This window comes from Hetaerina americana, unplaced genomic scaffold, assembly GCF_022747635.1.
Source record: "Hetaerina americana unplaced genomic scaffold, ioHetAmer1.1.p SCAF_23, whole genome shotgun sequence".
Classification (NCBI taxonomy): domain Eukaryota; kingdom Metazoa; phylum Arthropoda; class Insecta; order Odonata; family Calopterygidae; genus Hetaerina; species Hetaerina americana.
The window spans coordinates 6873348-6886029 of NW_027286797.1; the positions used below are offsets into that span (position 1 = coordinate 6873348).

The window sequence follows — 12682 nt, forward strand, 5'->3', positions numbered from 1 at the left end:
TCGTGGCGGTTCAAGCGGCGACAACAAAGGCTCTCAGAGTATTCCGGAAACCAACTTCCAGTGGGCTTTTGACGAGCAGCAGACGCGCCGAACTAAGTGCATCGATGCAGGAGGAATGCATTTTGAAGATTATTAAGTCATTGTAATGAAAACTGCAATAAATTTTGATTTTTGGAACCAGTCGCGATACTTATTGTACGGACCCTGTATACATGTATTTCGGACACACTACTTTTTGTATACCGAAATAACTTTCAACATTGAAACACATGAAGCTGACCGAGTAAAAATTTGAAAATTTTCTTCTTTCAATTTAAAATTTAACCTCGATCTGGTTAAATTGTAAAATAGGAGATTTGAATTTTTTTTTGAAATCTTGCGAATTTGGAAATTATTTTTGCGGGGGACAGAACATTTTTTGTGTCGATTTAATACGAAACTGGAAAAATGGAATAGCATTTCATTTTCCTAAGAGTTGTGTTATCTTTTAGGAAAAGAAATGACGAAGAACATTCTTATTTTTTTTTTTTAAGTCAAATTCAGAGACTTTGAGTCAATCTCTTACGCCAAAATACAGGGTTCGTCCGGAAAATAAGTGTACTGAGCTCAGGAAAAAAAATTTATTACACTTTTACATATCTTAAGCTAATATTCCTCAAAATAGGACCCTTGTGAGTCGATACACTTGTTCCAGCGGCGTTCCGATTCCTGGAACGCTCCCGCGAAGGCATCATCGGGAACCTCTCGAAGACACGTCGTCACGGCCTCTTTGACGGCGTCCAAAGTCCCGTATCGCGTTCCTTTCAAACTCCTCTTTATCTTCGGGAACAGAAAGAAGTCCGGTGGTGCCAAGTCCGGGCTGTAGGGCGGGTGCGGCAGCGTTGCCACGCCGTGCTTGGCCAAGAAGTCCGACACGACAAGCGCGGTGTAAGACGGCGCATTGTCGTGATGCAGCCGCCAGATGTTTTTGATCGCTCGCCAGATGTTTTTGATCGCTCGCCAGATGTTTTTAATCTCGTGCACTATTGTTTTTGGCACAATACACTGCTCTGCTATCATCCGAACACTAAGACGACGATCAGAGTTCAGTACATCGCGAACTTTTCGCACATTTTCGTCGGTGAGTGTCGTTGATGGGCGTCCAGGCCGTGGTTCGTCGTCGACCTCTTCTCTGCCCTCCACGAACATCTTGTGCCACCGAAAGATCATGTTTCTGGACATGGCTGACTCCCAGTAAGTCTGGTTAATCATACCGACAGTTTCGGTAGGCGATTTCCCAAGCTTTACTGCAAATTTGATGGAATAACGCTGCTCCAAAAACTTCGGCATCGCGTTCCGTGACGTGGGTCGAGCGTGGAGGTTCGCGTTAACAGAGCTCCTCACTACACCACAGCTCAGAGCCGACTGTCTTTTTCAGCGTCGCTTGCCAACATACCCCCCTCCAATCGCAGCCCGTCAGAGTGGTGCTGGGCGCGCCTGGAGCGGCGGGAAAAAATCAGTACACCTATTTTCCGGACGAACCCTGTATATGTGCGCAGAGAAAATTACTTTAGGGATTTTGGGTCATTTTTTATACTGAGGTCCTGAAAAATTTGACTAGCTAGAGAATTAAATTCAGAAACACGTCTCCTTAGTCTCAGAAATGTCATGCCAAACAGACAGTATTTCAATCGTTCATCACGTTTCTCAGGGGTAATTTCAGTTTGGCAATTGGATAAAAAAATTTAGTTCGCTACTTTTCAGTTGAATGCCCAAAAATGTAGTACATACTGTATTTGCCACAAACAATACACTAAGACAACAACCTCTTGTTTACCAACCCTGAAACTACTGATAATTTCAGTTAATTTTGATTCTCAATCTTAATTATTTTGCCAAATAGTGAAACCCATAACTAGGAAAATGAAAGAATAGAGAAACTGACATAATGAAAATTAAAAACGTTGCGCTTATTCCAAAAAATAGTCCCATTACGACTTGACTCTTAATAAATGATATGAGAGGGTTAAAAGTTTTCGCAAATTTAATGGGTTTCAGGGAATCATTTTTTTACTGTAAAGGTAAAATCTGCATTCTTGGCGGATTGTGTCAGATGAACTATTTTCAGGTTTTTCGCCAAATATATTAACTATTGTATAAATCATCAATATTCATCACTATTAAAAACTGTTACACGAATTTGCACAAGCTGATGCGTTTTAATAAAAAAACCAATGACGACAAAATTACCGATGCAATGGCCGATTGACAAGTAAATGGGTATGATATCATTGACATGGTGTTTGACAGAGGGGGATATATCATTTTATAAGTTTAATTTTCACCCATTAACGAGCAGGAAATATTTTATATGGAATTCTATGCATTTTTATACTTTTAGTCGATCAATTGATTAACACCTGTTGCTCAAAATCTTTGGTTTATTTACTGGGTAAAAACTGTAATATTAGATAACTTTTATTTGATATTATTACTGAAGAGCACACTATTCACAGGTAAATATAACCATTTAAGTTTATTGGTATTTGGCACACGAGTGCTTCACCTCAAGTGCACTTCAAATGACCTTTGAAAGAGGAAAGAATGATCCACCCGAGGGGTGATTTGACGGGCGCGAGGTTTGCCCCACTCCCCCCTCAACGACGGCCTGAGAAATCCACTCATCTGGGTAGGGAGGCATTCCCTGTGCCGCCTGCGATTTCCCAGTGGGTTCTCGATGAGGATTCTCAGGCATCACCCGAAATCCAAGGAGAGCTCTCGGGTCAATACCCCAGCGTTCTACCCAACGGGCTGCCGCATCTCTCCACCATCTCTCCCTTCGAGATGGTCCACATGGACGCCGTGGTTACTCGAGATTTCCGGAGCACTCAACCACTTCAATCAATACACACACACACACGCATTCTAACGCGAAAACCCTCCAAATGGTGAAAACGTATTCACACGGATAGCGAGATAGGGAAAAAGGATAGAAATACAAATTAAGGACAAACAAGGTTGATGGGAAGTTTTAAGGGTACGGATTCATTCGAAGATATCTCCAATACGGGATTTATTGTTGAAAGAAGTGAAAAAGTAGAGAGGACTGACCACTGCTCTAGTTCTAACTATTGAATTCACTCATGAACAGAAAGGTAGTAGTTCATCTCCATTTCATCCACACAATGAAATTCAACAGCCTTGTTTCTTAGATAAGTGAGACTATCACATGCAACCTACCACCCTAAAACGTATGCACCATTCCTCGTTTCTAATGATGCTATGACCAACTTACTATTCCAATGGATTATTAGACGACATAATCAATTTATTTAAGAATCACTCCCAAACCGAGAATTAGTTAATAAATTATCTCTGCCATATAATTATCTACCCAAGCCATGAAGGCCATTTTCGTGATGATAATACATTATTTCATGTATGTATGTAAGTCTCAATATCGATATAACTTATACGATGCAAGGTATGAGTGTGATAAAGGAATATCAAGTAGCCGCCAAATACATAGGATTGGACTAATTCATAAAGGTGAGTCAAGTTTCCTGAAATAACTCAAATAAGGGTTGTTTACCCCGCCGATCCCGAGAGGAAAAGGCAGGAGGTGCACCTATGAGCTTTCGTTAGCTCTCCTTTAAACTAATGACTTAATAGGATTAATGTACAACGTCCAAATCAAGTGAAATATCAATAATGACCTTTGAATATTAGGACTTTATATCAATTTATCCCTATTTGTTTGAGTCATTTGAGTCATCACTAAAAGATTATCATACGAAAAATCCATGTAAATATAGGTAATAAACAGTAATAAAGGTAATAAAAATACAGTAATAAAGGTAATAAACATGTAATATAGTAAGTGAAGTACTCTTCAAACTTTTCTGGATAAAGGTATTTAAATAAAGAGCTAAAAAAAGTCAAATAAAAACCAAAAGTTTATTTAAAATGTTTCAACAAAACCAAGCACACAAGTGTGCGATCACAATTTCCAGAGGTATGAGACATTGTATGTCGTCCCGCGATGCACATACGCGCGAGGTGTTGTTCACCGATGACAAGTCACGCGAAGTTCCCCCATTAGCATCCGATTAGTTTCCTCATAATGGCACTCGATGTATGGAGCGATTACATGACCTCTTATTTTATTTATTTATTTATCGACTTATTGGGCGAGGTTGAGACTAATAGTCCCTTCTTCCACCTAACCCTATATTACAGACATTATATTGAAGACAATCACATACAACCAAGCCCTAGATGAATGGAAATCCACCTGGGCGGGAATCGAACCCGCGACCTTAGGGGTGGTAGGCGAAGACGTTACCCCGCCGCCACCGAGGCCGGGAAGGGTTCATTCTGAGATGTGGTTGCGGAGGTCTATTATTTGGCAATGAAGTAGGTCAATTAATTTCACTATTTCACCATTCGCTATACTGTGCAAAGCAGGGTTATAAGCAATCGTCTACAACCCTAGGTTAGGTTTCAGATGAATCCTGACAATAAACTGACACTGCACTCATGGACCACAGCCAGCATGACTCCAAATTTTCTTAAACCCCACCTTACATATTTGATAGAGCTCATTCTTAGCTGTGTGTGCTTCCCTTTTTCCCAAAATTCAATTCAAAATGCCTCTTTCGTTCTCTCCCTTGTATTCCCTGGATTATCCCCTGCAAATCGCTTTCAGCATCCGATTCCCTCTCAGTATCCCCTGCACCCGCTAGCCCTGCCTTCCAATTCCTCTCAACGACCGCCTCTTTCGCCCGACCGTACCTTCAACTTCATCGTTTGTTTTCCTTCCCATCTATTTTACTTTCTCCATTATTCTCCTCACTCTTATCCCAACGGCTTCCATCCAACGCTCACCCTCCTGTTCCAACGACCAAGTATCTAAGCCACACAAAACGACGTTCCATGCTCACTAGTCTTTTATTTATATTCTTACTTAAGGGACCTTTCATTAACTCCCGCCTCTTTTTATACGTTTCTTTACCTAGAGCAACTCCGCTTTGAATGCACCCCTCATTCTACACACCCCAACACACCAAAACACTTTCTAAGTAGGAGGGCGACATGTTCTGGTGATGTTCCCCAAATTTAACGTTTATCCTATCCTTCCTGTTCCTAGAGAATCTCATTACCTTTGCTTCCTTTTGATCAATTCTCATTTCATAAATATAAAAATTACTCTGCAATACGCTAAATTAATGGTTGTAACCACTTCGATGACTGGCTAGCCAACGCTTGATCATCCCAACATATAAGCAGAACATCCGCTAATACTTATATATAATTGAATTAATGAGTTTATGCATTCTCTTCGCATACAAAATGAAATAGGTGATAAAGGATATTTTTTTTACTCCCCGACAATGCCAATCCCAACTCTCCATTTGTCATCCGTACCTGCGCACATGTATATGTGCGGATTCAGGATAAGTTTTCTATGTACTCCTATTCTAGTCTGTGTACTCCTAACTTCACCGAAATATTCATTAACTGTACTCAGTTAACTCTGTCGAACGCCTCCTCTAAATCTACGAGGCATAGAAATACTCGTCCATCCTGGCCGTAATTAAAGCTCCCCCTTGCTAGTGGGCTTCTTATATCTATGGTATCACGCGTATTCATCCTTCAACTGAAACAATTTTTTTCCTACGTATTCATTTATCCTCTTCTCCATCTTTTTGTTCATTTTCCTAAGGAATACATTTTTCGTGAGTCATATCAAACCTATAGCCGTGCATCCGCCGTATTTGTCTTTCAAGCCTTCTTCGAGTTCATTCCTCTCAATGCCTCTTTCATCTCGCAGCCGAGCGCCCCTGGTTCTAAGCCATCATTTACGATGTCATATTCACTTTCTATATCCAGGCACACTTACCATATTGTTCCTCCATTTATTCTTTGCATCTTGCCTGGTCATCATCTTCCTCGATTAATACCACAAAACCCACTTCCTCTCTAATATTATGAGCGACATTTCTTTTCTTGCATCCTGTCAATTTCTCCATCTCCCCGCAGAGCGAGACCATTTTGCCCTGATATCGTTAACTTTCCATGCTTCTTCCACCGCACATCTCTTTCCACTGGATTCCCTTGCGCTTGTTGACTCTCGCCTCAATCTAGCATGAAGTTCAACATTTTTACTTTTTATCCCTTATTCTGTCTTGGGGAAAATAGGATCAAGGTGGAGCTTTGGTTTGTAAATAATCGAATGATACATCGATGGTATCACACAAATAAGCAAACATTTCTGATGCCCGATTGGTGGTTGCAGGTCATATTACCATTTATCAGAGCGTTTTTCACTTTACCCTTGCCAGCATAAAGTAAAAGTATTTTGTACGTAAAGTACGTGGTGGTGTTCCAATAGGATTAGCTTCAGATTTCACCTAAAAATATGTACAATGAACCCTGGGATATTCCGCAGTATTGCTATGATTAGCCAGGGATTCGCTAAATTTTTAGTTGTCCACCGTTTGAAAAACGGTAAGTACCTAACAATAAAAGCACCTGAAGTGTCGGGCCAGTCCACTTTACAATGATAGCCAATGGTCTACGCAATGGAAGAATCTGACCGATGAGATTTCAAGGCAATGCGGTGCAGCCATAACGATTCATCGAGTATTCCACGTCTAGTAAGAGGAACACCGACGACGCATAGTCATCGAAACAAGACGCCCAATTAGAATTTACGATTTGAGAGGCTACCCGCCTAGGATTTTTCTAAACTAAGCATCACGACCTTTCTCCGTGGGTTGCAATATAATTACATTTTTTCGCGATTATAGGAGATAAATGCACAAAAAGTTTTGGAACGTACCAAATAGTGCTTAAAAAACTGTCCCCAGCGTTTAATCGCGGTTTTACTCCACTATCAGAGATGCAATGAATAATAATATGTCTACTCGTTGTTCATGTGATGATGATGTTGCCTTTAAACGAAGATATGGTTCTACATGAAATTTTAGACGAGGGAGCGCGGTAACGCTCACTGGATTAAATAACCTTTACCTATTCCACGGCTATGGCTGTGAATAATCCTCCTGTGCGTCCCATCACTTAATACTTTGCTGTCATTCTTTACCGAGCATTTTTCATTGCAATATTTTTTCAACTGTTTAAAACAAATTCTTAACTAGCATACCGATTAAATGATAATATGCAAGCCTAATGGAGGTGAAAAAAGAACCGTTTTTACAAGCTCCTTCCACTGCTTATCGGTTTTTCAGCATGGGAAAGTCGTCTCGGTTATCAATCTAGAGTTTTCACATCCTCGGACAAATGTCCGAATTAATACTACACTTGCATATAAAAGGCGCTGTCATATTTTTAGTTTTGTATTATACAGAATAAAGTAAAATAATCCATTTTCTCTTTTCTCTGCATATACATCGGTGGTGAGCCCTTCGAGTCTCTGCGGTGGCCTGTGGCCGGAGTTGTGGGGAACCCTGCCCCACTATGCTAATAGAGTTGCGTGAGATATGTTTATGAAAGGGATCCCGGATTAAATTTGGGTTTTTGAATAGGAATTTTTGGGTTCCTGTTCGGATTGATGCGGATATGGCCATTTTCACTGGGGAGAAAGTGATGAAATCCTGCTGGAATCTCCCTTCTTCTAGCCGGTTCTGCATAGGTAGTGAGGGGCCCTGACATCAGCATCATAGGTTTGCTCAGGCGCACTGCACCTATCCAAATGCGCTTTTAGTTTTCCCTTCTCCCTTTAAAACTTATGAATACTATCATGGTAATTTATCCAACAATCCCGCCATTGTTAGTTACTTCTCGAACCAATGTTTACGTACCCGGTGGATCCTCGTTGGACCGCTGGGGACATACTCGATTTCAACCGTAAATGTTTAACTTTACTATTTACTGGAACGAAGGCCCTGGTGGAATATGTCCGAAGCGAAGCCCACCGTCCGCAGGAAGTGGGTCCGCTCGCCCGGGTTTCGTTCGCGACACTCCCATAGTCGCCACGTGTCGATCTCCTTTCTATTCCATTGCGCCACTTATTTCCTTTGACAACCTCCAAACATTTCAAAGTTCCTGCGTGGGGAAATCTTGCATTTCCCTCCATCTCGGACCAAGGTGGTCCGGCACCCTATTGGAATTCCCTACGAATTTGTTTTCCTGTTGGCCCCATTCCATTATTTGCTCGTTTGCTTTCTGTTCATTTGACTTTATTTATGAGTAGTTCTCTATTCTAGCCTTTCTGTATTACCGAGTAAAAATACGGCAAATGTCGTCAGCACCACAGAACGACGAAATTATGCGCCCACGTCCACGTTCATCGCCGCCGCTCCTGGAGATCGTCCTGACAGAGAGGCGATTCGGAGAAGTGCCCTTCGACGTCGGCAGATGCGAACGACACGAGCGGTCGGCAGCGGTGACCGAGAAATGATGGAGTTTTGCAGTGCCGGCTGCTCGAGTAGTATTCAGTCAATGCGTTGAAACATTTTTTGAAAAAGCGATGCTTTCCGTGGTGTGGGTCCAAGGCACGCGGGTTGCAGGCTTTTCTGGATAAAACATTCGTGCGAGTTCAAAGGCATCTACTTCAAAGTGGAGGAATAATTCGCCCTGACCAGGATTCGAAACCGGATCTCTTGATTTCCGGCTGAATATTCTAGCCGGCCAAGGCATCCTCTTACACTCCGGAATTTTAGGGGATATAAAGTGGGGGGCTTTAGAGAATCATTATTTCGTATTGTTTCGATATAAACGCTCATCAATACGATTTGATTTAGAATATTATAAAAGTAAATACACAGACAGTCGATCTTTTGATTAAAATTTAAATTATGTCACTCTTTTAGATAAGGATAATATTATAAACCGTTTGCACGACTTCAGTTGGATATTTCGTTAAGATAATTTCGACCTGAAATGACTTGCAATTTACCTTCATTCAGTTAACTATTTGGTATAATTGAACTTAGTATGGTGTAAACCAATTGAATAATTGTATAGAAACTTAAGTAGGTAGAAAAAATTTTAATAATGTGAGCTCGCAAAATATAATTACATTTATTTCAGTTCATTTAAGGCCAATTAAATTATGTATATTTTTGTTTTTCAGCATACGCTTTCTTTGTTTATTCAAATTAATACTATATACAAGCACTGATTTTCCTTAGGAATTCAAAAAGTGCCAAAATGAATGTAGAGAAACTGACATCATTTTGAGACAGTGAATTGAATAACAAGATCTAGGAAAGTTTCTTGGTTCCATTAGCATATAGAAAGATATAGAATATCAAGTTTTTAGTTCTACTTCTTAGCGTAATATTAGCAATAAACAACTTATATTTATTCCAAATGACAAGATTAATAATGTGATAAATATTTCCCGTGAATATACATAATTTTAGTGCTCACATAAAGGAGCTTAGCTATCACAATAACTCAACTTATAAACATAACAGTTTCAGGTTTAACTTTGTGGAATTCCTTCATTACGACGGTAAAAAGAAACGAGTGTGGAAGTGTTCAGTTCCTCTTGACCCTCAGCTTGACCCAGACCTTGAACTCAGCTTCTGACAAGGTATTGCTTAACCCATTTCCTCCTATTGCTCATGGCTTTAGCCTATTATTAATCGGAGTGTGCGAGCAAATGAAACGTCATGGGACAATTCTGCTAATGAAATATAAGGAGTGAGTCACTGCGAGAAATGGTGATAAATACAATACTTATGGTAAAGAAAACCTCCAGTAAACCTATTGGCAAATTTATTTTAAGTTTTCAATAACTATAAACCCATTAGCGAAACTTCCAGGAAAATACTTTCTCGATTTCTCTTGATTCAATCAAAAACGTTAGGCATTAATTTTCTTTAATCATGCCGTAACCACACTTCCGGCCAATTCTACCTCGCCTTAGTTTCTCTAAGATATAACGCCATAGTGTCGCGACATAGTCCACCTTAACTGTCATGGCTCTTCAAAATATAAAAATTGATGACAAATTAATTCCTCTCACTATGCTTAATTACACAATGATGATTTTACCGTTAAACAAATAGCCAAAAAATAAACAGCCCAGCGGACCTAAAATGCAGTAACTCTTTATTCCGAATAGCGTCGCGCAAATTTTATCATGAAGCGAAACTGAAAGCTTGACAATGACAATAATGTACAGCTCCAAAATGTATCACTGTGCAAAATTTGCAGAATGCAATCATTCTTCGTCAACCTCAATCCATACCAACTAAGAAGAACACACTGGATAGCAAAATATTTTATCATTCCCAAATATTACTCAACGAAAAATCACAGTGACATCGGCACATGCAGATAGAAGTGGCTGGGACGAGAACTAGTCGACAGGGACATGCCACCGAGCGCAGAGACACGCACACGATTTGGTTATTTACATCACTCCAGCTCCGAATTAAATATGAAAGCACAGGTCACAGCACTGTCTAAATTCTGTCAGATACGCGTGCATCAGAAGTCCTGGGAGTTTATTACAGAAATATTTTGATAGGCATCAGGAGAAATAGCGCCCGTTGTTTTCACAATTTCATCGCGTTCATCGACTTGCCCCTCAAGGCCATGACAACGATTTTTGAATTTTTGACAACGTGGGACGTCATTCCATTTCGACTAACGTAAGCTTCATCCTACAGAGGATTTGGTGCCGATTGAAGTATTTGTGTTCAATGGATGTCAAAAGATATAGTGCTCATTGTCGACGCATTTCAACGCTGAACGCAGATCAGGACCTCAAGCCAAAGACGCCGAGAGACTGGGCAAAAGATGGGTGCATTTCATTCCAGTCCTACGGCTCAGACGACTTTGGTGTTGAGGAACGTGCTTACAGATGACTGTGGCGCCACCAGAAGGTGGGGCCAAGAGATTGAGCACGCCCGCAGGGGTAGAAGGAGGAGCACAAATGTTTTCAGCGCTACGGGGAAGGGGTTAATGCACGCTCTGGAGATTGGAAAACGTATAGAAAGGATTGTGACTAAGAATGCAAGTCTCAGGATAAACACACAAACTCACACGCGCACACCAATTCAAGCGCACACAAAAAACGGGGCCTTACTTTGATGATCTCTGATTGGTTGGACAGATCGATGGGGAACCTCATTGGCTCCGCGAAGAAGCAGGAGCAGCAGCCGGTGGCCATCTCGGCGGCGGCGTCCTCGCCTCCGCCCCTCGCGCCTCCGCCCGCCTCCGATCGCCTTCCTTTGGGGCGCGCGGCAAGCCCTGCACCATGGCGCACAAGCACTCTTATCAGGCCCGCCGGTCGCGGTGCGGCCCCCCGAGGGCGCAAAAGCATCGCGGGGGAAGCGGTAGGGGACGCGGTGACGGGCTGGGTTTTGAGGGAACATGCCCCCTACGAGGGGGGGTGCCCATCAGAACCCCCGCTCTTCCCCGAATACTCCACTGCCTGATAAGGGAGACTATCCCTGGGTTCCTTCCTCACGCTCCGCCCAAATAAGCGATTGTAAGACTCATAAATTAGTACTATTCTTATGCAATAATATTATTCCTGCCATCGGAGAAAACAGAGTATCATTTAGATAAGGCTGACAGTCGCCATGACAAAATTATCGGTTTGGTGACAATACATCATCGCGATGATATATCATCAATGGCAATTACTATCTGGGATGTCGATAAGTATTGGTAATATCGTCCGTACGGCAATCGTGATAGTATCGAGCAACTGGGTCCTGCGGTTAATGTCGCACGCGTCGAATATAGACTGTACAACTTCGTATCAACCGTGTCGTGTATGGAAAAGATTATCCATCGATCATACGACCAAACAATAGAGAAATTGCACCTAATTGGTCTTGACGTGGAAGGTAGTCGCACGGCGGTTTCTAAATATTCCTCCGACCCAAATCAAACAGTACAGATGGGTCAAATCGAGAATATCGTCACTCTCGTGTACATCATCATATCGACAAAACATAAATCATATTGCGTATCGACTGTATTTTTCATGAAATAATTCTTGAATACGCAAGATAAAGTGATTTCGGCGCTAATTATCGTCACGAGTAGAAAATATTTCTTAGAGTGACCAATGTCGAGGTTTTCGATATGGAGGAAATACTAAGGTATACATTCTCATGGTACGTTATACAATCCCAGTGTTTTAGGCTCAATTTGGTATTTTGCCTGGACCACCCCATTTCGCAGCGTCGGTGGAGGTGTACAACAAGTCTTCCCAGAATTTGAGAGATTTCCCCTTATAATGTGGAGACGAATGCCAGGGGCTCCTTGGCTACCAGAGCAGTTTACTTTTGCGGCGAAATCATCTTTCATGGATCCAAGAACATTTTATCGTCCAAATATTTTGGCATCACCAGTGACCAGTGGTACAAGGAAGGACTTCTTGAGATGATTTACTTTCTCTCTGAATCTTACTTTGCCAGAAGTGACTGTGGATGAGTAGAGGAAACTGTATTCTTTTGGAGTGGATCATTTTGGCCGCTGCCGAGTAGGCAAAGGTCAGTTTGAGTAGGTTTCCGATTAGCGTCGTGGCCAAGGGTGTCGTCCTTCCGATAGATTCAAATGTCTAGGATTGACAGTTGTCCATTGTTTTTCCAATGACGCAAAATATACGTTGGAAATAAGACGGGATGCATGAATGAAACTAGAATAAAGGAACAGCGCAAGAATCTCCGAGTGTGTCAACTTGAAAAGCAATCATTAGCCCAGTGCG

General features: G+C 41.5%; 1 protein-coding gene across 2 annotated transcripts in view; it reads right to left on the minus strand.

The window, feature by feature from the left end:
- Positions 1 to 12682, minus strand: part of LOC139689389 (long-chain-fatty-acid--CoA ligase 5) — a 184537-nt gene that overhangs the window by 54800 nt on the left and 117055 nt on the right. Inside the window, exon 2 of one of the 2 annotated variants that reach the window (XM_071586483.1) lies at positions 11048 to 11211. The exons of the other annotated variant lie outside the window; for it this stretch is intronic. Coding sequence (XP_071442584.1) covers positions 11048 to 11131 — 84 coding nt within the window. The 5' untranslated portion in view covers positions 11132 to 11211. The remainder of the gene's footprint in view (positions 1 to 11047; positions 11212 to 12682) is intronic. 2 annotated transcript variants of the gene reach the window in all.